The sequence below is a fragment of the Arabidopsis thaliana genome, chromosome 2 (assembly GCF_000001735.4).
Source record: "Arabidopsis thaliana chromosome 2, partial sequence".
Classification (NCBI taxonomy): Eukaryota; Viridiplantae; Streptophyta; class Magnoliopsida; order Brassicales; family Brassicaceae; genus Arabidopsis; species Arabidopsis thaliana.
In genome coordinates this window covers 19,606,194-19,631,203 of record NC_003071.7, presented here as the reverse complement: position 1 = coordinate 19,631,203, position 25,010 = coordinate 19,606,194, and the positions used below count along the sequence as shown (strand labels likewise).

The following is a 25,010-nucleotide window of genomic DNA, read 5'->3' as shown; positions in this document are numbered from 1 at the left end:
TATGTTTTGCCAATTTGCCCCTGAGCATACCTATTAGAATGATTTATTACTCTGTGAATTAACTTTGTTTCTACAAGTTGTTGATAACTTAAATTAACCCCCAAACTTGAATCAAATACATCACGAGTACACTAGAGATTTTTCATTTGTCAACTAGTAAAAAAGATTTTCTGGACCATAAAACGAACATGATATACTGTATCAAGAACCAAAAAACAATGACACAAAAATTAACAAGTGTTGGCCATTGATTCGATGAGCAACGCATAGCCCTCTGGGACAGGCGACTGCAGACGCACACACTCGGCTAAAGCAGGGACGTCCGATGACACGTCCAGAAACTGAGCCACAAAGAGAAGCAGATGAAAATCTGACATCTTCTTCACCAACGGCAAGCTCTTTGCCCGGTCCAGATGTGTTTTTAGAGCCCGCATCGTTGCTCGACTGCTCCGGTTCTCTATTGGGAATGTTGATGACAGAGGCCCCTGATCACAGCAGCCTAATGTTAAAACACAGGGACCATTGACGAAATGCTAATTTTCAATTATCTCATGGAAAGCAAACACTGACAAGCTTCATTAACCTAAGACTTAAAAGCTCCAGATTCAATTACTTTATTTGCCCAAGCAGAGCATTAGTACAAAGAACAATGATGATTGATGCAAAGGAAGGGTAGAGAGAAAAACACGAACCTGGTGATCCAAGATCCTGACGAGAACGAGGAAGAAATCGTTATCTACCTCCTTAAGATCCTTCACACCAACAACCACCTCCTTCTTCATCTTAGAGAGCTTTGGATCATCGTCCGGCATAATCTCCGTCTCGAACCACTCTTCCTTGAACAGCCTGATGCACATATCACTCATTTGAAACGCCTCGAAATGGACATCGGCGCCACCATCCTCATTCACCTCAAGCTTCACCACCGCCGTGACCCACTCCTTCAGCTCGCTCTCGGCGTGAAGCTCCGCCGCCTGTAGCACCTCGGCGTTGGACAGAGTGTATTCAGTCTTGTCCTGCACCACGGTCTGGTTAAAAATGAAACCGACCCTCCTCATCCCCAAGCCCATGGCGATTGCGTCCACGCGCTTCTCTTCATCAGCATCTCTCATCAGAATAAGATTAGCCTCCGTGCCTTGCTGGGGCGGCTCGTAAATGAAATCAACTTCCACCTGTCCTTCCTCGGTGACGGTGCCGTACATAAAGCCGCCGCGCTTGACGGCAAAAGCTAGAGACTCATTGACGTAGTGCTGGAAAGCGTTGGCGGCATCGCGATCGAAGGAGACGGAGTCGCAGTGAGACGTCTCCTGACGAGTGACGCGCATCTGGCGGGCGATCAAGTCATCGACGGTCATCTTCCTCCCGAAGGATCCGGCAGGAGTAACGGGAGGAGCTCCAGGAATGGAGCGCTCGCCATCGTAGGCGAGGTAGAGCATAGAGCCATGGCCGAGGTTGAGAGAGGAGAGGGGGAGGTTTGGGTCCGTGAGGTCGGTGAAGGCGAGTAGATCAGCGGGAGTTTTGGCGAGGAGGAGATCACGATTGGTGGATAAGGTCTGCTTATGGAGAGGGATCTGAAGCTGATCCGCGATCAAGGTTTTGAGCTGGGAAACAGTGATATGAGCTCCCTCCGCTGTGACTCTCTCCAGTCCATCTCTGCTTCGGATTCTGAGCATCATCATCGTCTTCCTTCTTTCTTCTTTCCCCCAAAACTTTTAGGGATTTTAATCTTCTCATGATTCTCTACTTAGCCCCCGTTATAAACAAATACTGTAAATGTTTGTTTCTTTATTTTAAATCAGAAAAATAGTAAAAGACAAATAAGACAAGGGCTTTTCACTTCTTTTTTCACTTCTTCTTTTTTCGTCGGCAGGCTTTTCACTTATTTACGACCCCCAAAAATAGTTTAGAAAATTGAGTTTTTCCTTTTATTTCATCGTCTGTTGGTCTTCTTTTGACGGGCCGGGTCGTTTGTTGTGTTAGTTAAAAGGGAATTGAAATTGTTTGGAGAAAGCTATTTTATAAACGGACCACGATTTTATTTGTATCTCATACAAAGCAAAAGATTGCAAGTTGTTCATTTGACGACTTCAATACTTATGCTTTAAACCAAACAGTTCTGAATTAACATATTGATCAAACAGTAACGTTTAATGGTTTGTAACAACAAGATACAAACGGCGTAGTCCATATGTTAAAGCCGTTTAGTTTTTTTCTTCTTCTACAAAGGAGCCAAATTATTTTCTACTAAGAAACAAAAACAATTAACAACACAGAGGAGGTGCAATAACAAAACCTGTCGAGGAAGAACACCACTCGGGGAGGCTGTCTTATAACTTAGTCTGTCTCTACAAATATCTGCAGTATAATGCCAACAACAATATCGATTATGGTGAACCAATTTCCTGTTTTCACTAAAGAGAGGGACCTAGAACCCAGAAGATATACAAAAAAGGTTAGTACACTGACCTCCATATCTGGAACAAGTTCGTAGGTTTTTTTCTCTCTTGTGTCCAAGGCCGTGATCCCAGCGATTTTCTGGACTCCCAGCTTGGAGGCAATAAGATTCTGCAAATAGATATATATCAGATTTTACATTCTAAGAAGGATGAGAGCTCTTAGGAGGTGGTCAGTTTGTCATACCAATTGGAAATCATTGGAGCCAAATGCTTCAATCCTGGGTAACATCTGCAAGAGTTTCGATGGTGTCAGTTCCTTGTATAATAAAAACGGTTTAGTGATGAATCAGCTTCGACTAGCCATTGCAAAGTTTTGGTCCATACACATTGCATAGCCAAGACGTGATTCACAATTCTGTCACCGTGTACGGCAAAGTTCTAACTACATGGTTTAGGAAAACAGAAAGTTCAGATATGTTACCAGAGTCTGGAGACCATTAATACCAACCGGCTTCTCCAATTGTGTTTCATCTTGTGACAGTGAGACCTCGAAGGGTCCCAGTTGCCTATCAGTTTGGTTTGTGAGATTCAAGTATGCCTATGGAAAACAGTTTACACTCAGTGTGAAGCCCGTGTAAGTTCAATTAAATCTTTGGGTATCCAAACATTAGAGAGAAAAAAACAGTTGTCTTACCCGAAAGGGTCTATTTAAGTGTATAACAGCTGGAACCTCTACAACTCGCATATTAATCTCTTTACGGCTTACTGGCTGAAAAAAAAAAAAAAATTAGAGGGAAGTTTGTTAGACGATGAGATGAGCATCTCATATGAAGCATAAAAGGAGATACAGAAAATTTTAAATTAAGTAAACCTTTGTCAGGTCTATAATGCAAGGTAGTGAGTATAAGACTGCTAAATGAAGATATTGGTGCAACCTGAGTTTTCCTAGTTGTTCTAACTGCCACCTAATCTAACTGATACCCTGCATTGGCTTCCCCAGGAAGCAATATCTCAAAGCCCTAAGGAAACCAAATACATTCAGACTTAGAACAAAATCCTAACAGCAAACAATCAACAAATAGGCACAAATTCATGTCATGTTGTCACAGAGTAGAAAGCGTAAACTTACAGCGCCGAGAATTTGTTGTGTTTGTAAGCGACCAGGTTCACCCAAATTTGTGCGCCATGTTATTTGAAATTTACCCAGGATATTACTTCCCTGGAATTTTGTTTGCCCGGAAACATCTGCAGATGGGTTTAACTTGTAGAGATAGTTGTGGATACCCCCGCCAGATCGGATTATAACTGGCGGTTTAGGTATCAGTCCACTAAGACCACTGAGACACAGAGAGTGAGTGGAACAGCAAATTAGGACGATTTGATAGAATGAGTGGCTTATGATGCACATAACGATTCTGGGAAAATCTGACAGACCTGGTTGGAGGATCTTCTGTTGAGTCTTCATTCTGTAATCTTACAGCACTCCATTGCTTAGCAGGTTCAAAATCAACTTGGTCCATAAAGAGGTTTGCTTTTGTATGGTTCTCAATGCAAGCCTCTAAAAATGTCGTCTCCTGGTGTCCCAGACATCAACAGCACATGAGCTTGTATTTTGATTTTACAACCAATACAAACAAATAAATACAGGTTAAACTACACAGACAGCAGAAAAGGGCGGAACAGTGAATCCTGCTTAGTGTCACAAAACCACTTGTTCAAGATATTGTGGACGAGGATTATAAGATTACTTAGTGAGGACCAGAACAGAAGTAATCAATTTTCCAGGGGATCATTGACGAATAATAAGTCAAGAAAAGAGATCCAATTCTAATGACATGGCGGTATAACTGCCAATCATGATATTTAGAAAAACCTCCCATCTATGATCCATGCAAAACACCAAATTAAGAGGTACAAGGAAAAAAACTAAAGCTTCTAAAGAAGCACTCACAGAGTGAAGTGGAGATTCTCGAACCTACCTTTACAACTCGAACCTGCATATCAGAAATAGCAACAATTAGACAAGCATAAAGAGAGGACTGAAAACAAATGACAAATAAAAATGCTGATACGTAATTGACTAGTATAATCACCTTGGTCCTCACTGAGAGTGGGTTTGCAACGACAAACTTGAAAAACTGGGGAAGATATTTACGCTCACCATCAGCGTCATTGTACAATGCAGAGCAAACCAACCTAAGAGAAGAATGAGGGTCATGGCCATGGAGCAATTTAAAAGGACAAGAAGAAGGAAGAGAGTCAGAGAAAACCCACGTGTGAGCTCCAAGCTCTTTCACATCGTGTTCAACTATGAAATCATAGCGTCCACCTGTCCGTATCGATTCAACAGGTGACTTGGATGTATCCAGAAGTAGAATCCTCTGCCTCTCTGTCTGAATTTCTGCCTACAATAATAATACATGGGAGATACATAGCTTAGCATCGTTTTGGTTCTGACGTTTGCAATTCAAGGTCCAAGACGAAGCAGACAACAAAAACTTCTTAGAAGTATTCCACAGCAGAGATTGAAGTGAACGAGTGAAATAAGAGCAAGACCCAAAGAAAAAACGAAAGATATATACATATATATGAAGTACGCAGGTGACGAATCTTAGTGATAATCAATCGATTAGTAGATAGATTTCAGATTTCAGGGAAAACAAAATGTTGGAAGCAGGTGAGGAACCTTAATGGTAACATCCCGAACTTCTGAAGTGGAACTATTGTTGACGCTGATATAGCTACAGAATGTTTCTCCGAGATAGATCGCTCTGCGCAACCAAATAAACAATCAGAATCAGACAGCAATATATATATATATATATATATATATATATATATATAGTACAAAAATCTGCAGGAGAAACGAAAGAGAGAGAGAGAGAACCCGAAGGACTGAGGAAGAAGCAGAAGACCAGAGAGACCGATTGGATCGGTAGGATGGTTGAGGAGGAATCTATTTCGGTAGCTGAGATCGGAGTCGACAGCGTCGGCAGAAGATACGTGGCGGCGGAACAAGGAGGCGGAAGAGGGATCGTCGGAGAAATCCTCGCCGGCGAGAAGATCGAAAGGGTCAATGCGGAGGGGAGGATCGACGTGGAAAGACGGTTTGCAGAGTCGCATCACCCTGAAGGCCAGCGAGTGCGGTCCATGCGTCTGCGTCTGCGTCGCGCTCATTTCTTTCCCCTTGTTCCTTTTTTACCCCTTTTCCTTGTACTAAATATGTTTACATTATAATGGGCCGTTCTTTGTTTCCTTACTGGGCCTCATATCATTGGCCCATAAAAGGTCGCTAGACAAACCCAAAACCACGTAATGTCCAAAAATGGTTCTTCTTTTTTTTTTTTTTGGGTGGTAATGTGTATAAGTTATTCTGGCAGACAAATTTACTGTCAAAAATCAAACTGTTAATAATAGAATAGCCCAACTTATATAACTAACAAAGTGATGAATTCAGCTCTCATGTATGAAGGTGAAAAAGTGATCATCAATTAATGAGATAAAACAATAGTAACAAGCACACTGACTGCACACAGATTCTTGTTGGTGAGTCCAATATAATTGTACACCAGCAATTAAAAAGCAACTTAAAGTATACCACTATCAAATAGATAAAGGGGAGAAATTACTTTATTGGTCAATAAAGACAAAGATGAATATAGTAAAAGTAAAACTACACCAATCTCTTATTGTGTTTGTTCTTCTTCTTCTTTAGGTCTGTTAGCCATGGAATCTTTAATTTTGGGAATATATATATATATATATGTTAATTAGTACAAACCAAAAAAGTATTGATTTTATTTTATTTAAACTGGGTGAGCATAAATTAGTAATGTTAGTATAACATCCTCCTCTACGAGAAAAGACTAGTATAGTATATTGTTTCTCCTTTTAACAGATTTTATACGGATTCTTCTCCAACTAGTCAGTCCCTTAGACCACTTTTTTTCTCTTGACGAATCAAAACAAATTTACACTACGCTAAAGGGGACTAATTAAGGTTAATGGGTAGATATCATATCGATTAGTTGTGCATTAAAAGCCAAAGGGGAAACACAGACAAGAACACTACGCTAAGCTAGATATATACTATTTTGTTTTCTCTGTTGATGATGAGATGACATTAATTAATAAAGACAGATCAAGATGCGAGACAAGCTTCCCAGAACATTCGATTTTGATCCATCTCACTCACCACCGCAGCAGAATCCACAGCCAGATTTTCACGTTGGCTTCTCCCACATCTTATGTAGCTATTCACTTCTCCTTCTCCGTCTTCGTCTTCTTCATCTCCGGCGTCTCTTTCTTCATGATTCACCGTATCGTCCTGCAGGTCAAAACCTAACAAACTCGTTCTCTGACTCACGCAAGACGTCTCGCAAGAACTGGCACTAGAAGACTCATGACCAAGATCGTAATCCTTAACGCATTTATCATCGTCAACGCTGTCGTGGCCAGCTTCGGAATCTGCAGATGCTTCTAAAAGCAAGAACGGTGACACATCAAACACGTTGTTGGTTGTGTTCATCTTTATTTTTCTGGTCTTCTGTTCTCTAATTCTCTTTATTTGTCTCCTAACTATAACAGAGAACTTAGACAAGAAACACGAGCAGCTACGTATTATAGTAATATATACATTCATATACATGTAAGCAGAAAGTGGCCATTATTATTGACGACAAATATAAAAATGTTTTCTTTTCTTTTGTTTTTGTTTATGTTTTAAGAGCAACTTTTGTAACAGGGATCCATTGGTTCCAGAAGATGGAAGTTGTATGCAAATGACGTGAGAGCCTGTTCTTCTAGAAGGGCGGTGTGTAAGTATAAACAACGTGCGTTCTTTACCAAAAATTAAATAGACACGTACAAAAACAAATATCAATTGCCAAATTTGAAAACAGAGCGTATTTATGCTTTTTTCAACAGGTCTTCTAGAAAGAGCAGCAAACATCATCAGTTCCAAAATTCAGACACAAGTCCAAGCGTGAAAGCTATTACACTTGTGTTGTCTCAGGCTATTCATTTTCTCACTCAACATAGAGATTCATGAATCAAAATCATTTCATCTACTACTTTATATAGTTATCAGAATACATGTATATTCTTTTTCATACGCGATACTCGTATTAATTGTTCTAGCCTTGGTACTCTATTAGGTCTTACTAGATTTTAACCCGCGGTATACCGCGAAGACAATTTATTTTTTAAAGTTACTATATATAAAAGTTTGCAAATTATATTTATCTATAAAATATTTTTATTTTATAGTTTACGATTGTTATTAAGTAACGTCCTGTCAAACTCGTCCCGTCAATCCGTCCTGTAAAAAAAACTCACTGATTTTATTTATGATATGTTTATGAATCATTGTCTAAATATTTTTTAATTTTGTAATAATTAAATGCTATCAAATATCTCTGCGGTTTGATGATTATAATCGAATTATTATAGTCATGTAGAAAAACAATATCAAAAATGATAATTTTGTAGTAATTAAATAAGATTAAATATTTTGGGAAGTTTTATTTTAGTAACTAATCGTGTAATTAATGTGGAGAGATTTTGGGAAGATTGTCAAATATTTAATTCAAAGATTTTCTTTTTAATTATCAAAAACAATTATTAAATGTCAGTGGCAGCCACTGTAAATAAATTCTAACTCTAGGATTTATTTTACAAAATGGCTGCAAAAATGTATATATAGATATCTAAAATATCATCCATATCTATAGCGTTAGACTAACCAGTGTTGCATATTTATATAATTCTGCTGCAAAGAAAAAAAGAACCACGTAAGTAAATAAATGGTCATGTAATTTTGGTGCTAGGGAGACAAAATACGGAAATGGCGGTCGCTTTCGTTTAGAAATAAAGGGAATATGGATGGGGCAACGCGTGGATTAAACCAGAAACCTTTGATTTTATTTGTTGACTTTGGGGATGCCGCCTACTTCTTTAATCAAAGTTAATGATTAATTAAATTTGATATGTATCTTTTGTCACACAAGCAATTAACCAGTTTACTTATCTCGTTACGCAATTAAACATGATCATTCAAAATGAAGCACCTAACGAGTAGACCCACATGAACAAGTTGCCTAGGTTATATTTTTAAGAAAAGTAGTCATACAGTAGTATAATTTTACATTAAATCATGCTTTGATTAAAAGAATTAAATAACGGGATATAATCATTTATCCAAAGAAACACAAAGAGAGAGAGATATAAGTAATCATTAAGGTTTTTGGAACGAGAACGATCATAAGTGCAGATACAAAAAGGATTACTTATCAGTTATCATACCTAATTTGTTTATACGTGAAAAAGATTTCTAAAATGTATATTCAACCTTGTCTAAAAATATTTGAAAGTAATAGAGATATTGGTGTACCTCATCTGGTGGCCCCAATGGTTGTGAAATGGGCAGCTCCATAGAATAAAAACAAAATAGGCCCATTAATGTTAAAAGGGGGCCCATTAGGACCCAGTGGTAATTATGAAAATATGGGGAAGAAGCAGGGTCAAGTGAAGATGGAGGCGCCAAAGAAGCGAGAGTGGATAAGAAAATCAAAAAAAGGATTCTCTTTTTCTCTCTTTCTTCTCACTTCTCTCTGTAGTTAGTGTGTCTCTCTCGCCGGCCGATATGGCCGCCTCCGTAGCAAACTGCTGCTTCTCCGTCCTCAATGCCTCCGTTAAAATTCAATCTTCGTCCATCTCCTCACCGTGGTGTTTCGTGTCCGCATCGTCGTTGACTCCCCGAGCTTCCTCCAATATTAAGAGGAAATCGTCGAGGTCTGATTCACCATCTCCTATATTAAACCCAGAGGTACATTCCCCACCTCATAAACTCTTCAATCAATTCCCCCTTCGTTTTTTCTTCTTCTTACATGGTTGGAATTATTCGTTGCAGAAGAATTACCCAGGTAGAGTTCGAGATGAAAGTTCCAATCCTCCTCAAAAAATGGCTTTCAAGGCTTTTGGGTCACCCAAAAAGGAGAAAAAAGAGTCTCTTTCTGATTTTAGTCGAGACCAACAGGTTTGCTTCCTTCTCCTAGTCGGGCATTTGTATTTCCTGTGGTCTAATGCCATTTCCTTGTGCAGACTGATCCTGCCAAGATTCACGATGCATCCTTTCTCAACGCTGTTGTCAAGGTTTCGAAATCAAATTCGCTTTCTTCCTTAAAATTCACTCTGCTTGCTTTTGAACCCACCCGTGCTTCTTTCCAGGTTTATTGCACTCATACTGCTCCTGATTACTCCCTCCCATGGCAGAAGCAAAGGCAATTTACTAGTACTGGAAGGCAAGCTTTTTTTTTTTTAATCACATGTTCCACTTTTTCTCGCTTTTAGGTTGTTTCATGACTCCATCACATCTTCTTCAACTGCAGTGCTTTTATGATTGGAGATGGCAAGCTCTTGACCAATGCCCATTGTGTCGAACACGATACACAGGTTTACTTTCCTTCTCGGACTTCATTTTCTTATTATCTGTTTTTCTCTTCTCATTTTGTTAACTTTTGATCACATATCTCTTCATCAGGTTAAAGTTAAGAGAAGGGGAGATGATCGAAAGTATGTGGCTAAGGTTTGTTTTTCACCTGTGATTATTACTTCTGCTTTCAATTAGTAGCAAATATGTGCATGTATTCATCAATATGCTCATTATAGTTCCTACAATAGAATTTGTTTATTTCTCTCTTAAGTTCAATTAAACATGTACCTGTCGCTATACAATTGAAGATAACTTCCCTCTCATTTATCCTGCACAGGTTTTAGTTAGGGGTGTGGACTGTGACATTGCTTTGCTTTCCGTAGAAAGCGAGGATTTCTGGAAAGGAGCTGAACCACTACGGCTGGGCCATTTACCCCGCCTTCAGGTTCCATCATCTCATCAGATAATGATGTATTTCTTAGTCTTTTCAGTTTTTTTTTCAAGTTCAGTCCTCTTCAAATATTTAAAGAACACATTTGACGGTCTAAGCGAAGCATGAACAATACCAAAAACAAAAAAACAGATCTTTTTTCTTTCCTGCATTAATAAGTAAAAGGCTTAAGATGTTCTTCTCTGTTTCTTTATTTCTAATTATCTATCTGAATATAGCTCTTCTTTATAGAGTTGCCATGTTGGCTTTGATATGCAGGATTCAGTTACTGTCGTGGGATATCCTCTTGGAGGAGATACAATCTCTGTTACAAAAGGGGTTGTATCACGTATAGAGGTTTCCCGATATCTTTGGCTTTGCTTTTATGCTGATATTGTTGTCTTGATTTTAAGAACTTTTTCTCGTTTGGGAATGCAGGTAACATCTTACGCTCATGGATCATCCGACTTGCTTGGAATTCAAATCGACGCTGCTATAAATCCAGGTCAGTGGATCCTTTCTTATAAACTATTTCCCATTTGATCCAAGTATCTTGCCCTTTATTCTAAAACTTGCATATGACTTGTTCTTTTCTGTAGCGTACTTTTCTTTAAAATTGCTTCTGAGAACCTTCATTAGTATTATTGTGATACCACTTCTTATACTTGTTAGATTGTAGGGAATAGTGGTGGCCCTGCATTCAACGACCAGGGGGAATGTATTGGAGTAGCATTCCAGGTATTTGCTTTGGGATTTTCAGGAATATAATACCTTTTTCTAATTCTCATTCCAAACGTATGTCTCACAAGAGACTTCCTCTAGGTTTACAGATCCGAAGAAACTGAAAATATTGGATATGTGATTCCAACAACCGTTGTTTCTCACTTTTTGACTGATTATGAGAGGAACGGAAAGTACACTGGTAATAGTTTTCTCTTGACGTTCATATGTTCCAATGCAAGACCATTCTGACTTTCTCTTCTAGTTGAGCCTTTCTTTTGTTAATACTTAAAAGATATTTCTCTTGCAGGTTACCCTTGCCTTGGAGTATTGCTGCAGAAATTAGAAAATCCAGCTCTGCGGGAGTGCCTCAAAGTTCCTACAAATGAGGTAGGTTTGCTTTGTTAGTTCGTCTGTCTCTTGTCGGATTAAGATTTTACCAACATAGCGGTGGAGGATATTGAGTCTTCCTTGTTAGCAGTTTGAGTATACTCAAGTGATATAATTTGTAGGGGGTTCTGGTGCGAAGAGTTGAACCTACATCTGATGCAAGTAAAGTCCTGAAAGAGGTAAAGAGTGTGGATCATAGGATTGTTGCTCTACCAAACTTCTACAATGCAAAATCTTCACGTCCTTGATTTCTGGTATACCTGACGAGTACTGATTGTTAAATCAGGGAGATGTGATTGTAAGTTTTGATGATCTACATGTGGGATGTGAAGGAACTGTACCCTTCCGATCTAGTGAACGCATTGCATTCCGTTATCTCATCAGTCAAAAGTAAATACCTCTTCTAGTCCACAGATGTATTAACTTCCTCTGCCTATTCTCATACTTGGCTTTTATTTCACTGAGTAGATTTGCAGGTGATATCGCTGAGATTGGTATCATTAGAGCAGGAGAACATAAGAAAGTTCAAGTAGTTCTAAGGCCACGAGTGCACCTGGTACAACTCTCTGCATGTACCATTTTAAGCCTTTTGCGCATCATGCCTTGTAAGCTAATTACCAATACTTTGTTGCTTTTAAATAGGTACCGTACCATATTGATGGAGGTCAGCCATCATACATTATAGTTGCTGGTTTGGTGTTTACTCCGCTCTCAGAACCCCTGATAGAGTATGTTCTTCTCGGCTTGCTAAGATGCAAAAGTAAACCGAAACCTTCTTCATTATTTCCCAAATGCCTAACTGTTTCCTCCTTTTTTTAAATGTATAACCAGGGAGGAGTGTGAGGATACCATAGGCGTAAGCTCACTCTACTAAACTGTCTCTTAGTTTAATTTGTGAATCCACTATAACAGTTTAGTTTTTCCTTCCGATTTGCAGTTGAAATTGTTAACAAAGGCACGCTACTCTGTGGCAAGGTTCAGAGGAGAACAAATCGTCATCCTATCACAGGTAATCCCTCGGAGGATAATGAGTTCTTAATTCAATGTGCATTTTGGTGAGTGCAACAATAATTTAATAACTAACTCACTCGACGAGCATATCTATAGGTATTGGCAAATGAAGTAAACATCGGCTATGAGGACATGAATAACCAGCAGGTCCTGAAGTTCAATGGAATTCCAATAAGAAACATCCATCACTTGGCACATCTCATTGATATGTGCAAAGATAAGTATCTAGTTTTTGAGTTCGAAGACAACTATGTTGCTGTGTTGGAGAGGGAAGCTTCAAATTCTGCTTCCTTGTGCATCCTCAAAGATTATGGAATTCCCTCGGAAAGATCCGCTGATCTGCTCGAGCCATATGTTGATCCAATAGATGACACCCAAGCGCTTGACCAAGGTATTGGAGACAGCCCTGTGTCAAATCTGGAAATCGGCTTTGATGGACTGGTGTGGGCATAAAATATTCGAAAAGGCGTCCGCAGATGGAAACCACTGAAAGCTCATACAGCTTCCCCGAACATATGGGAAAGCTTTCAGCTTCATCCTCATTCATAAGGTCTTGTGCTGCTCAAACTCAAAGTTTAGTGAATTCTTTCTTCTTTATTCAAACCTCTATGGATTGAGTTTAATAGAAAGTTGGCCATGAGAATGCTCGGCCATTGTGTTCAGATGAATGTATACTGCTAAAAGCATTGCCAGAATCTCGACAAAAGTCAACAAATTATTCAGTGTCTGATTTTCTATGAGAAAATGAAATGCAGCAATGTCTTCTGTGACTGTAATATATATATATATATATATATATATATATATATATATCAGTGAATCGGTGCTTCCTTTTTACCAATTCTATTGTCTTCATCAACTGACAATAAACCTAAGATTGTTGCAGATCAGGAAAAAGCATAGCAAGTTAAAAGCTGGCACTCATTTCTATATTTGAGGGAAGAGCTTCACGGGACTCTACTTTGCTTTTTTAATAACTTTTTATTCACAAAATCAAAACATACAAACACTCCGACACAAATCAAAACCCGACAAATCCATATTTCATGTGCTCTGCCCTAAGCCAGAGGTCCACAACCAAACCCACCAATCTTGTCTTTTACCTCCTCTATAGCTGTATACCTTTTTCTTCTTCAGTTTCTTAAGGTCTCTCAGAAACATTCTCAGAGAAGCAGGAGAGACATTCACAGTAACCATGTCCGTCTCTCTGTTCACTGCCTTCACCGTTCTCTCACTCTGTTTACACACTTCAACATCTGAGTTTCAGCTGTCCACCATATCAGCTGCACCTTCGTTCTTGCCTGAAGCTCCATCGAGTTTCTCAGCTTCTACCCCGGCCATGTCTCCAGATACCTCTCCCCTGTTCCCTACTCCAGGTTCAAGCGAAATGTCTCCTTCCCCGTCGGAATCGTCTATCATGCCGACAATCCCCTCAAGCCTTAGTCCACCAAACCCAGATGCTGTCACTCCTGATCCTCTGCTCGAAGTTTCTCCAGTTGGATCTCCTCTTCCAGCTTCTTCCTCTGTTTGTTTGGTCTCATCACAACTCTCATCTCTGCTTCTTGTCCTACTCATGTTGCTACTAGCTTTCTGCAGTTTCTTCTAGTAATCATATAGAAACAGCGAGTAAGCAGCACTCTACACAATATCATCAGCAGAAACCAAATATTCACAAATGTATTCTTTCTTACTCTCTGCTTCTTCTGAATTTTTTTCATGTAATATTAATATAGCTTCTTCTAGTGTTCGTTCGTGTGAGATTTGCTCATAAAGCACTCTGCAGTTTGGGCTAGTGCGCAGTTGTTGTACTTGGTAGCAGTGATAGTGTGTGTTTTTTGTGCCTCAAAGTCAAAATTGATTGATCATCCAATTATGTATCACTCATCACATGTCCTTGTCTGAAACTGGGTTCTTGTGATTGAACAAATCAGAACAGCATGCATTATTAAGTAGGATAATTACCGGTTATAATACAGCACGGAAAGGACAGGATATATCTTGATAAACAGTGAAATGAACCACAGAAAATATCGAAGCTAAGCTCATGAGGTAGATGAGCCAACCTAAAGGACCTTGTTGCCATCGCACATAATGTAAAACAGCTTCCCAAAGAACTTGTTTAGTGGCTTGAACTCCAAAACGGTGCGTTGCTTGAGAGAATGGTGGGCAAGGCGTCTCTTGAGGCTCAAGTTCTCGTCTTTGAGGGTCTCAAGGGTTAGAGAAAGCTGTCTGATGACCTCTCTCTTCTCTTCGTCCTTGTCTAAGAGCTGTTTCCTCAGAGCATCAGTCTCTTCGATCAGCTTCAACCTTTCTTGTTCCAATTGCCAAGTCTCATCTTCTTTGCAATCAGCTGCGGAGGCATCATCTTGAAGGGGGTCTTCAATCTCAGAATCGGCATCTTCAAAGTGAGAATTGCTGTCACAAACGGACTCCATGGATTGTTGGGGAACCTTAGCGGAGCGAGATCCATAGTGGTCGGAAGACTTGAGGTGGTCGAAGTTCACGGCTAAGGAACGGTGAGCTCGATAAAAGTCTTCGACAAAGCTGATAAGCTCAGGACGTTTCTTGTAGTAAGTCTCAGCACGCTGAGCGAAAGAGTCTGCGTTTCCGTCTAACAACTTCAACATTGCCTTTGTCTTTGCATCAATCTCTGCACCACAAACGTTTCACACCAAAAAGTTGGCAAAAACCACAAAACATAGAGAAGAACTGAGTGAGAAAAAGAACCAACCAGCGAGTGTTGATTGAAGCCATTGAGAATGTTTGGAGCTCTTGTGGCTCTCGAACCACCACCATCTCGATTTCTCCTCTTCTCTAACCATTTCTTTTTGTGTTCTCTTCCCTAACACAACAACATATCCCAACAGAACCAAACAATTTCAACCAAAAAAAATAATCTATAAACGCAAAGGAGACCTCAATGCTTAGCTACTCAAGAATGAGAGATTCCTAAATACCTTGTTCTTTTTTCCAATTGTATTCTGAGAGCGATATAGACTAGAGAGAAATGAGAAAGATACGAATAAACCAATTGTTGATTTGTTTTTCAAATTTTGAATGGGCTCTCTCTTCTCTTCAGATATTCGAGATTTTGAATTTATTTTCCCAGATTTTACGGCTATTAATACAACTTATCCAATGAATATTCGCCACGTGTGTATCAAATACCCAAAAAAATCCTCTTAATTACCATCCCCAGGCCTTTTTCATTGTAAGCCCACAATTAGGCCCACGTATGTAATTTGAAGATAGAACACATCGTTTTTCATTCATTGTGATCGATCAAGTCGAAGAGCTCATCGCCGATACCGAATCCGAGCATCCTGGCCATGTCGCTCGTCTTCAACCTGGGCTTTGGGACGCCGTGCCGTTTCAGCCACGGATAAACCACAAACACTTTGTTCATTACGAAAAGCTCCAACGCCTCCGGATTGAAAACGACACCCATTCTCAAGCTCATCTGGTGCGGCACTAACATGGCTGCGTATCGAGCAAGTTCTCCAGCTCGCCAGTCCAGCAGCAGAGGCAGCCAAGGGTACATCGCGTCGAGCCTCACGAACCATAGTCTTACGTCCGGGTACTCTGACAGCTCCCGCGGATCCCCGGGGTCTTCTCTCTTGTAATTGATGGTGAATCCGATGGTTCGATCCAAATACCGTTTTGGTTCAGCTACACCAAAATCATCAGGCGAGGTTATGCCGATGGCTCTCTGAAACGGGGATAGGTCAAGCCGCCCAATTGAGTCGTTGTCGATCACTACTTCGTACCGGCCGGTCGTTGGAGGCATCGGAGGTTCCACTTTATCTGAATCTGCTACGCCTTTCACATAATTAATTAGTAGCAGCCTTTTTTTATTTATCATTCTGAATCAATTGAGCAAGTACGAACCTTGGTCATTCTCGAAGGCAGAGATGTCGAAATTGCCAGAAGGATTGAAGGCGACGGAGACTGCTACGTCTTCTGCCCTCCTCTTTCTTACACACCACCCGGCGGTCTCCAACGCCGGCAATTGAACCACTGGGAACAGCGATACGTGTCTCGGCGATGGGATAAGCCACGGGAGAAGAACTGCCTTTGTTGCCATTCACAGACGCTATCTCTCTTTGTGTCTTAGTCTTCTTTTTATCCTCTTCTTTTGGCCTTTTCTTCATTTCTTTCCATTTTATCCTTTTTTCCTTCACCGCACAAATACATATATTTTGCTGTCTGTCGTAAAGGTTTCAAATGTTAAGCAGAATGCATTTCTTCAATCGTTCAGAAAAATGAAGAGCTCTCTTCTTTAATGTGGAATGTTTTCAACTCAAGTCAGCCTCCTCGGTCTCATGTAGATGTAGGCATTGTCGAATCTCCTTCACTGTTGGTGAGGTGTTTCAGGAGCATCTGCAAGCTTGACCGTCTCTGATCTTCTTCTTCGCCATTGCCCCTTGCAAGCAGTGAGGCCTTCTTTGTCTTCCAAGGTCGTACCGGGTCAAAGGAGTTGCACAATAGAGGCTTTGTAAGTAAGTAGCTCAAAGACTGAGAATTCTGCTCACTTTAAAGTTTAAATAGCTATGCAATGGAACATTCCTTGGCAAAGATAAGTCCCCAAGGTCTCTACCATAGCAGTGGCAAAGATAATATGATTTGAGAGAAAAAGCTCACCTATGCAATCTAGTAAGATGAACATAAGCGTCAAAAGATCCACTTCACAGTGTCTTAGAGTGCCTGAGAATGAATATCTATTATAAGGCCAAATGATGATTTTGTTGTAGTGATTAACTTCTTTATGCTGTGTAGGCATAGTTAAGATCGAGACCCATTTAGACTTCAATTCGGCCCATATAGACGAAAAAAAGGATTCTTACGGCCCAATAATGTTATTTTTTATAACTCATAACACCTTTTTTTTTTTTTGACGTTTTCCTTTGTTTGTTTGTTTTTGTTTACGTTTTGACCAAATCAGTAGTTGTCCAAATCATTATTTATATCCAAAGAAGGAAGATTTCATCTTAATTATATAAAGTAAAACGTTAAAACACCTTTTGGCCCATTAAAGCGGCGAAAGTGCTGTGATCACGGCAACAAAAAGCTTACTCTGCTTAGTTTTGTTTTGTCAAATACAATTGCGTAAAAAGAGGAAAAACGGAAAGAAAGTTTCCATTAAACCAAAGTATTCTATTTGTAAGTCTTCTTATCTTCAGATGTCTATTTTATATGATGAATTTTGAACAAGATTTTTTAGAATCTAGTCAGTTACCATGTTTATTTCGGTGAAGTTCCAACATTTCTAGAAACATTACCAAAACAAAAGATAACAACGAGAAAGAGAAATACATAGAAAGCACACTTTAATTTCGTTATCATGTGGCAGCTTAATTTATTTCTATAATTGAAAAGCTTTCTTTATATATATCCCTTAATTAAAAAGGCAGAAGATAAATCGGTAAGAATACGGTCAATTAGAATGAAATGTAAAACTTTGTTACCAAATTTAGTTTGAAGAAAATAATGATAAAATAATAAAATGACTGACTGACAACAATTAAAAATGAGACAAGGAAGGAAGCGATTGGATAACACAGAGACAGACATACATATTCACTCCCCCGTCAAACCCTAAAATCTATTTCCTCTGACCGCTTCTTCTTCTGTGGGTTGTAAAAGGCATTCGCTTTCGAGTGTTGGTTGTCGATTTCGATGCCCCAATCTGGGACCTGGGTACTGTTCCCAAGCTCCACCTGGATTCTTATTGATGTGAAGCTCGTATAACTTGTGAATCGATGCGGCCTTTTTAATTTCGCTTGGGATTTCTTAGGTATTTATTCTCTGTATCCGGATCTCTATCTATAATCGGATCTTGTACCTATTGGGTTAGTACTCTTGATCTGAATGTAATAAGAAGCGTGTTTTTTTTTTTTAATAATTTGGAGGAGCTTGTGTTTTAGTTCGTTGAGATCTCGTTCGTTCCGAATGTGGGTTTATTAGGGTTCTTGAAAAAGTCTGCAACTTTGAATTAGGTGCATTACCAAGAAATATATAGAGACTGCTTCTAGTTCGTTATTAGTTAGAATTCAGAGCCATGTCCTTCAAGAGTCTCATTCAGGACATGAGAGGAGAGCTTGGGAGTATATCCAGAAAGGGATTCGATGTCAGATTCGGGTATGGTAGATCCAGGTCTCAACGTGTTGTTCAGGATACTTCTGTTCCTGTTGATGCTTTCAAGCAGAGCTGCTGGGCTAGTATGCCTCCGGAGCTCCTGAGAGATGTTCTTATGAGGATTGAGCAATCCGAAGACACTTGGCCGTCTAGGAAAAATGTTGTTTCTTGCGCTGGTGTCTGCAGGAACTGGCGAGAAATCGTCAAAGAGATCGTCAGAGTTCCTGAGCTTTCTAGCAAACTCACTTTTCCTATCTCCCTCAAACAGGTTGAGTATCCCATCACATTCTCTCTTTACTTTATAAATGACTTGTGTGCTTATCCAGGCTAATCGTTTTTCCCTACTTCCTTTTAGCCGGGTCCTAGAGGATCACTTGTTCAATGCTATATTATGAGAAACCGCAGCAATCAAACCTACTATCTATACCTCGGGTTAAACCAAGGTGAAACTAACAGATGCTTCTTCTTTTCTCTTTGCATACCTAATCTCTTTCTGAATAACACTCAAAGGTTTACTTTTTCTGGTCCAGCAGCAGCTTCAAATGATGATGGAAAGTTCCTTCTTGCTGCCAAGAGGTTTCGGAGGCCAACTTGCACTGACTACATCATCTCCTTAAACTGCGATGATGTCTCTCGAGGAAGCAATACCTATATCGGAAAGCTTAGGTACTTAGCTACAGATTGACCCCATGGTTTTTTCATATATTTGCCATAACCTTTCTCTTATCTTAACTTTCTTTCAGATCTAACTTTCTGGGGACCAAGTTCACTGTCTATGACGCTCAGCCGACGAATCCTGGAACTCAGGTTACCAGAACCCGTTCAAGCAGACTTCTCAGTTTGAAACAAGTGAGCCCGAGAATTCCATCTGGCAACTATCCTGTAGCACATATCTCATATGAGCTTAACGTCTTGGGTTCCAGGTGATTTATCTCCTTGCTTACAGATACATTGTGAGATAAAACGGTAGTTGCTTAATATGGCTTTTGCTAATTGTGAACATTGTCGTATCATACCAGAGGACCGAGGAGGATGCAGTGTGTCATGGATGCCATCCCTGCATCAGCTGTAGAACCTGGAGGAACAGCTCCAACTCAGACGGAACTTGTCCATAGCAATCTTGATAGTTTCCCCTCATTCTCCTTCTTCAGGTCGAAATCAATTCGTGCAGAGAGTCTCCCTTCTGGTCCATCATCTGCTGCTCAGAAGGAAGGACTGCTTGTCCTGAAAAACAAAGCGCCCAGATGGCACGAACAGCTCCAGTGCTGGTGCCTCAACTTCAATGGGAGAGTCACAGTTGCTTCCGTCAAAAACTTTCAGCTGGTAGCTGCTCCTGAGAATGGACCTGCAGGACCTGAGCACGAAAACGTGATTCTCCAGTTTGGAAAAGTCGGAAAAGATGTGTTCACAATGGATTATCAGTACCCTATCTCTGCCTTCCAGGCCTTCACCATTTGCCTCAGCAGTTTCGACACCAAGATAGCATGTGAATGATTAATTCCATCAAACCCTGTGACTCCGTGTTTATTTAGTTGTATCATGTTGAAAGAGAAGACTGGTTTGGCCTCGTCTTAGAAGTGTGTGTACATAGTTTCAAAAGTCTTGGCAAGTCCATACAAGAGAAGAGTCAAGAATCGAAGACAGTAGATTGTGTTTGTTGTTGTTGTTGTTGCATTGTGTTGCTAGTGATTGTAGTTCCAGACTATGATTTCATTTCTCTGATAATTAATTTGATCGTTTTTTGGGTAATATATATCCACACAGAGCAGAAATTGAGACATTTGAATTATTATATTTAAGATTGAATTTGACAAACATCTGCAATATCCTATACAGAGATAGCTTTAATATTATTCGAGTGACCAATGGAGTCAGATGTGGTCAATAATAGGGTGGCAGAAGTGGCGGTCCTTGTGGCGGTGGGCCGCCAAAGCAATCTCGTAGCAGCCAGCAGCAGCACAGACAAGATAGACTGCAAGATTCCACAGTCAGACTAACCACTTAACTCTTTACAAAACACATAGCAAAACAGAGAATGTCTTTACCAGGAACATATCATGTCGGAGAACCCAGAAAAGAAACCACCAATGGGTGGGAAGAAGCCTGGTCCTCCCGGTGGCAAGAACCCTGGTCCTCCGGGTCCTCCTGGTCCTCCGGGGCCCATGACAGATCTCTGAACAGTGTGGTGAAGATGTCTCCAAGGGATTTAGCGCTCTTAAGACAGGAGAATAAACAGAGAAGGGCTCTTATATACAAGTTTGTTGGGGCCTAATCTTCAACGTCAACAAACAGTAAACGAAGAGTGAGAGATGCAAAATTGCTTCAAGCTGCAACCACTCTTCACCAAATGTTCAAATCCAAAAATATTAACAGTAAAATTAACCATCATTAAAATAAAGAACTCCAAGTCAGATTCATATTTGAATTCTAAGAAGAACATAGAGAATATAACCACAACTCTGATACATGATTTAGTGCTTACTGATTGCTCAACAAGTAAAACCCACTCCAGATTCCTTGTTCAACCAAAACTTACTTTACTTCTCAGATTATCATTGGGACAGATTCATCGTAGCAGGAATGATCTGCCAAAAAGTGTTGTCATTTTTTTTTGTATTTTTATACTGCCTCAGATTATTATATATTGGTAGATTGCAAATAGTTGTTGCCGCGAGCCCATGCCTTTGGATGTTTGTCTTCATCGGCCATCCAATTTCATCTGAATAAAAAAACAAGAGTGAAAGCTGCGACGGCAGCGGAATTTCTGTTTCGCCGGCCATCGGGAAGAGACGCTTTTATATTTGGGCTTTAAAAGAAAATGGCCCAAACATGCCAACCTATATTGGGTTTACTATGTTACAACTTGAGCCCATAATATCAATTACATCAAGCCCTTCTTGCTCCATGGATCTTTAATGGGTCCAATCTCACTTTCTAACATTACAACAAGTTCTTTTGCTGCTTGCTTGTCTTGAGATTGTATATAACTGTGAACCATGTTTTGTTCTGTGCTCGTCCATGCTTGCCCTTTGGCAAATTAGGAATCGGAGGCAAAACAAAAAAAAAACTATTCTTAAGTGACAATTTTGAGAGTGTGGTCGATATACAGTGATAACTCCTAAGCTTAGAATACAAAAACTTATCTGATCATACACACTATATGATTCGATTAATACAAAAGATTTTTGATTATCAAAGTAACCTCATCATCATTCATGGATCTGCTGCCTTGGCGAAACGTCCCCTGATTCTTGTCCTGCTTTCTGCACGAACCTTGCGTGATTCATACCTGATGTGTTTCTCGTACCTGTTTCATCAACACATGATTCAAATCCCAATCCTATTGGTGGTGTCTCACTTTTTAAATTAGCTTGTTTACCTTCGAGACTTCTTCTTTTCTTTGTAGCGAGAGAGAGCAGAGTTCCTCTCAAGACTGTTGATCTCATGTGTCATCGACCTTGTACTAGTGATAACCGGAACCATCACAGTCTCTTCCTCACATCGGTTTAAGCAGCCGGAAACGGGAACCATCACCGATGACTCTCGGTCTACATTCTCAGGTTTCTCATCTGACTCCGACAAGTTCTTTAGCAGAGAGCAATATGGAAAGTCCTCATGATCTTGCTGATCGAACCATTTCAGTCCACTCTCCTTCATATTGACAAGAGAGATTTATAAGCTGGAAAATCATTTGACAAGCACAAGAAAACACAACCAATAGCAGTCTCTATTACCAGCTCGCATGTAGAAAACAAATCCGGCGCTAGGAATTGGAACCCGGCATCGATCTCAGCATCTGGGGTTTCAAATTTCAGACAACCAGGCTCAGATCTGGATAGTCCACGGAGCTGTCGGATCATCTCATCTTTGTATTTCCCGCAGGTGGCGTGACGATTCTGGAGCATTTCAAAACATTTCAGAGAAATATAAAAACCGAGCAATTGGCTCGAGAAAAAAAACAGAGCAAGTTATACCTTAGGCAGAGGAGGAACATCCGTGGCCCGGAAGTTATGAGTACCCGACCCGCCCGAAACAATAAGGTCGTTGAGGCTAACGATCTCAGGTGACTCCCAAAGCAATCCGGAATCGAGAGTGAGGTCATCGAGGCCAACGATGGCCAGCAACTCAGGCACGGAGGGACAGCCGGTAAATCCTTCAAAGGGTCTGCGGCTATGAAGGGAGGAAGAGGCGGTGTGGTGTTGCCAGTCGCAGTTCTGGCAAAGAACAGACCTTTCAGTCTCGCAGAAAAGGGAAGAGGGAGATTCGTTGCAGGAGTCGCAGAGAAGTGACCTGAAGTGTTTGGCGAAGAGTTGGTTGGCGACGTGGACTTGCTTGTCGCAGGCGAGGCAGAGCTTGGCGGAGTCAGCTTTGCAGTAGACAAGAGCCACGGAGGAGTCGCAATAGTCGCAGAGGCGGTCACGCTGATGACCTTCTTCTGCTTCCATGGGAGGAGCTTAGAGGAGACGACGCCGACAGTTTTGGTAAGAAGAAGAAGTTGATCTTTTCTTGGGATATTTTGGGGCAACAAAACCAAATTTGGTGGCTTATGTAAAAGCCATATCTTAATTGCATTCTAGGTAATGAATGACGTTAAAGTGACGACATATTTGCTTAGACAAAGTCAAATACATTTTATTTCTTGGGGAAGAAGCTGGAAACCTACACTCTCTTCACCTTCCCGTGCCTTTCTTTACTCATCTCTCTCACTTAACTCGTGAAAAATAGCTCTCCATTTTTATATATTGATTTTTCTTGATATATCGGATTAGCCTAGAATTTAACATAATATTTTGGCTACCACATATATAATATACAGTACTTGGTTAGATTTTTAAAAAGTAAATAAGATCATAACTAATGAAGGGCTCAAGAGAAAGAGTTAATGAAGTTGACCACGAATACATCTCTGAAGATTTTTTAAACCGGGACTAGTCCAGAAAATGGACGTGGCAAATTAGGGACGTTAGAAAAAGGAAGCTCGTTGTTGAGGCAGCGTTGGCCGATTTGATTAACTTTAAAGAAACAGACAAACGAAAAAAAGGACTTTGTCACGTTACCGACATAGCTAGAATGCTCGATACTGAATCTTTTCTTCTTATATTTGTTTTTTGTTTGCCACTATGTATATTAGGTGAAACGGAAATGGATCCCACCATTAATTTTTGATATTGAGTCCAAATCTGCTTATCTCCACTAATACCTCATCATCGTTCCTCGATAACTATTACTCCATGAAGGTAGTTTTCAATTAGAGTTTCCGTACTGAATTAAACCTATTCAAGATTAGCTAATACCATGCATAGTTTGACTTTTAGGGCACGATGGGGAAAAAGAGACAGGATGGGCAATATCTAACATTCCAGCGACACTAATAACATGATCTCGACAACTACTGCCCCTACTTCTCTTGAACAATAACACATATCACAAGATAATCTAGCTAGGTTGCTTTTCCATCCTCGTAACATACTAACATGGCTATAAAAACTCATTTTTCAAAAATCGAAATTGATTCTGAAGCCTTTAATAAAAATACACACAACTAAACTGAAACCAAATGTTCTACCATTTCACTTTGGTGGACTAAACTATTCGCATGAGCTACGTTCCTTTTTTAATTTTTGATTTTTTAAAAAATGGTCCACTTTCCAAGTAATCATCGGTTCTCGATATTTTCTTGGACACGAATCTTGAGCCTATAGGTGGATGCTTTTTTCACGCGCCGGTCAAAGAATCTTGAATCTTATAACAATGACAACAAAGTGAATATGGTTCTTAGTTCTTACACGTTCTGTACAACTTCCGATTAGATTCTCCTATATATTTCCCACGATCCCAAGAAGTTGGAGGTCAAGAAAAGTTGTTCCACACATCATGTAAAGGGATTCTACCTTTATTATTTCTTTTCGACCTTTTGAACTCAGTATAATCATATTTTCTTCAAAAAGAAATCTTCAAGGTCTATATACTACTATATAACTATAGAGGCTTTTACACGCTTCTTTTGATTGGAGAATCTTGAAGTAGTTGATTTTGGTAACTTTAAGTAACTAAAGGGAAATAATTATGGGTAACATATATAAGCATGCAAAGCGTAAATGTCAAATCCATTATTTAGTAACTAATTTACGTGCTTAAACCTGTGAGTAGAGTTTAATCTCAAGTGATAAAAAGCGGAACTAAGGAGAATAATATGCTTCGTTATCTATAAAGCTGATGAGAGGATCGTTAATGTACCGTATATAAAACAACTATTCATATGATTCGTTAGTAAAAAAAATTGTATTTTTTTCTTCTAACATTGTATGTTTTTATTGATTATGAGCATATATGTTTAATTTACTACACGAGCAACTAACGAAAAAACAAAGAGTTCATATATATAAAAAGGTGTACAATTTTTCATTAGAAAATAATAGTAAATTAAACGTGAAGATACTCAAGAATAAAGGAACGCAAAAAGAGCAGTGATTTTGTGTAGCCATGATATACTTGG

At 39.8% G+C, this 25,010-nt stretch overlaps 10 protein-coding genes, 1 long non-coding RNA gene and 2 other non-coding genes across 22 annotated transcripts; 4 read left to right on the top strand and 9 right to left on the bottom strand.

Moving 5' to 3' along the window:
* Positions 1–15: 15 nt before the first annotated feature.
* AT2G47970 (Nuclear pore localization protein NPL4) lies at positions 16–1,987 on the bottom strand. Of its 2 annotated transcripts, NM_130364.4 has the most exons (2): positions 693–1,987; positions 16–485 (listed from the first exon to the last, which is right to left on the bottom strand). In NM_130364.4, the coding sequence occupies exons 1-2, from the start codon at positions 1,677–1,679 to the stop codon at positions 231–233; spliced, it is 1,242 nt and encodes a 413-aa protein (NP_566118.1). In that variant the 5' UTR covers positions 1,680–1,987; the 3' UTR covers positions 16–230. The 2 variants fall into 2 exon arrangements, with proteins under 2 accessions (NP_566118.1, NP_973714.1); NM_201985.1 differs by having other exon boundaries at positions 66–1,730.
* A 33-nt stretch (positions 1,988–2,020) lies between these two features.
* AT2G47960 (trafficking protein particle complex subunit-like protein) lies at positions 2,021–5,745 on the bottom strand. The gene is made up of 12 exons (NM_130363.5): positions 5,284–5,745; positions 5,083–5,167; positions 4,671–4,801; positions 4,490–4,592; positions 4,376–4,390; positions 3,831–3,970; positions 3,526–3,733; positions 3,091–3,165; positions 2,878–2,994; positions 2,641–2,685; positions 2,467–2,565; positions 2,021–2,355 (listed from the first exon to the last, which is right to left on the bottom strand). The coding sequence occupies exons 1-12, from the start codon at positions 5,571–5,573 to the stop codon at positions 2,335–2,337; spliced, it is 1,329 nt and encodes a 442-aa protein (NP_566117.1). The 5' UTR covers positions 5,574–5,745; the 3' UTR covers positions 2,021–2,334.
* A 536-nt stretch (positions 5,746–6,281) lies between these two features.
* Positions 6,282–7,182, bottom strand: AT2G47950 (myelin transcription factor-like protein). 2 transcript variants are annotated; one of them, NM_001337286.1, is made up of 1 exon: positions 6,282–7,182. In NM_001337286.1, exon 1 carries the CDS (start codon positions 7,042–7,044, stop codon positions 6,538–6,540), a length of 507 nt encoding a protein of 168 aa, NP_001324285.1. In that variant the 5' UTR covers positions 7,045–7,182; the 3' UTR covers positions 6,282–6,537. The 2 variants fall into 2 exon arrangements, with proteins under 2 accessions (NP_001324285.1, NP_566116.1); NM_130362.5 differs by having other exon boundaries at positions 6,395–7,027.
* AT2G01000 lies at positions 7,162–7,459 on the top strand. Its single transcript, NR_143712.1, has 2 exons — positions 7,162–7,228; positions 7,323–7,459. It is a non-coding gene; the product is annotated as an uncharacterized misc_RNA (transcript).
* Positions 7,460–8,902: 1,443 nt separating this feature from the next.
* DEG2 (DEGP protease 2) lies at positions 8,903–13,218 on the top strand. 2 transcript variants are annotated; one of them, NM_130361.5, is made up of 19 exons: positions 8,903–9,222; positions 9,307–9,432; positions 9,498–9,548; positions 9,624–9,697; positions 9,785–9,848; positions 9,937–9,981; positions 10,166–10,273; positions 10,538–10,615; positions 10,697–10,763; positions 10,938–10,996; positions 11,081–11,180; positions 11,289–11,368; positions 11,491–11,547; positions 11,655–11,758; positions 11,837–11,924; positions 12,011–12,096; positions 12,200–12,224; positions 12,306–12,377; positions 12,476–13,218. In NM_130361.5, exons 1-19 carry the CDS (start codon positions 9,040–9,042, stop codon positions 12,830–12,832), a joined length of 1,824 nt encoding a protein of 607 aa, NP_566115.1. In that variant the 5' UTR covers positions 8,903–9,039; the 3' UTR covers positions 12,833–13,218. The 2 variants fall into 2 exon arrangements, with proteins under 2 accessions (NP_566115.1, NP_001118544.1); NM_001125072.1 differs by having other exon boundaries at positions 8,953–9,222; positions 9,310–9,432.
* Positions 12,708–13,954, bottom strand: AT2G47935 (uncharacterized protein; the record flags this gene model as incomplete). The annotated part of the gene is made up of 3 exons (NM_001337285.1): positions 12,708–13,149; positions 13,483–13,615; positions 13,655–13,954. The coding sequence occupies 3 exons, from the start codon at positions 13,952–13,954 to the stop codon at positions 12,986–12,988; spliced, it is 597 nt and encodes a 198-aa protein (NP_001325034.1). The 3' UTR covers positions 12,708–12,985.
* AGP26 (arabinogalactan protein 26) lies at positions 13,523–14,229 on the top strand. The gene has a single exon (NM_130360.3). The coding sequence runs from the start codon at positions 13,575–13,577 to the stop codon at positions 13,983–13,985; it is 411 nt and encodes a 136-aa protein (NP_566114.1). The 5' UTR covers positions 13,523–13,574; the 3' UTR covers positions 13,986–14,229.
* Positions 14,230–14,299: 70 nt separating this feature from the next.
* On the bottom strand, positions 14,300–15,427 carry NET3C (Kinase interacting (KIP1-like) family protein). Of its 2 annotated transcripts, NM_130359.3 has the most exons (3): positions 15,337–15,427; positions 15,111–15,221; positions 14,300–15,029 (listed from the first exon to the last, which is right to left on the bottom strand). In NM_130359.3, the coding sequence occupies exons 2-3, from the start codon at positions 15,199–15,201 to the stop codon at positions 14,443–14,445; spliced, it is 678 nt and encodes a 225-aa protein (NP_182313.1). In that variant the 5' UTR covers positions 15,202–15,221; positions 15,337–15,427; the 3' UTR covers positions 14,300–14,442. The 2 variants fall into 2 exon arrangements, with proteins under 2 accessions (NP_182313.1, NP_001324605.1); NM_001337284.1 differs by having other exon boundaries at positions 15,111–15,427.
* Positions 15,428–15,434: 7 nt separating this feature from the next.
* On the bottom strand, positions 15,435–16,640 carry CRR6 (chlororespiratory reduction 6). 2 transcript variants are annotated; one of them, NM_130358.4, is made up of 2 exons: positions 16,268–16,547; positions 15,435–16,189 (listed from the first exon to the last, which is right to left on the bottom strand). In NM_130358.4, exons 1-2 carry the CDS (start codon positions 16,461–16,463, stop codon positions 15,645–15,647), a joined length of 741 nt encoding a protein of 246 aa, NP_566113.1. In that variant the 5' UTR covers positions 16,464–16,547; the 3' UTR covers positions 15,435–15,644. The 2 variants fall into 2 exon arrangements, with proteins under 2 accessions (NP_566113.1, NP_973713.1); NM_201984.2 differs by having other exon boundaries at positions 15,435–16,640.
* A 33-nt stretch (positions 16,641–16,673) lies between these two features.
* AT2G00990 lies at positions 16,674–17,213 on the bottom strand. Its single transcript, NR_143711.1, has one exon. It is a non-coding gene; the product is annotated as an uncharacterized misc_RNA (transcript).
* A 665-nt stretch (positions 17,214–17,878) lies between these two features.
* Positions 17,879–20,281, top strand: TLP3 (tubby like protein 3). Of its 3 annotated transcripts, NM_001036481.1 has the most exons (6): positions 17,985–18,076; positions 18,376–18,782; positions 18,870–18,957; positions 19,048–19,180; positions 19,258–19,437; positions 19,534–20,261. In NM_001036481.1, exons 2-6 carry the CDS (start codon positions 18,438–18,440, stop codon positions 20,006–20,008), a joined length of 1,221 nt encoding a protein of 406 aa, NP_001031558.1. In that variant the 5' UTR covers positions 17,985–18,076; positions 18,376–18,437; the 3' UTR covers positions 20,009–20,261. The 3 variants fall into 3 exon arrangements, with proteins under 3 accessions (NP_850481.1, NP_001189775.1, NP_001031558.1); NM_180150.2 differs by having other exon boundaries at positions 17,879–18,782; NM_001202846.1 differs by having other exon boundaries at positions 17,972–18,782; positions 19,045–19,180; positions 19,534–20,281.
* Positions 20,242–21,243, bottom strand: AT2G47895. The gene is made up of 3 exons (NR_140791.1): positions 20,997–21,243; positions 20,560–20,787; positions 20,242–20,486 (listed from the first exon to the last, which is right to left on the bottom strand). It is a non-coding gene; the product is annotated as an other RNA (long non-coding RNA).
* AT2G47890 (B-box type zinc finger protein with CCT domain-containing protein) lies at positions 20,917–23,208 on the bottom strand. Of its 3 annotated transcripts, NM_130356.5 has the most exons (4): positions 22,489–23,208; positions 22,249–22,410; positions 21,894–22,165; positions 20,917–21,821 (listed from the first exon to the last, which is right to left on the bottom strand). In NM_130356.5, exons 1-4 carry the CDS (start codon positions 22,957–22,959, stop codon positions 21,728–21,730), a joined length of 999 nt encoding a protein of 332 aa, NP_182310.1. In that variant the 5' UTR covers positions 22,960–23,208; the 3' UTR covers positions 20,917–21,727. The 3 variants fall into 3 exon arrangements, with proteins under 3 accessions (NP_182310.1, NP_001324500.1, NP_973712.1); NM_001337283.1 differs by having other exon boundaries at positions 21,347–22,165; NM_201983.2 differs by having other exon boundaries at positions 21,598–21,821; positions 21,894–22,410.
* Between the last annotated feature and the right edge of the window lie 1,802 nt (positions 23,209–25,010).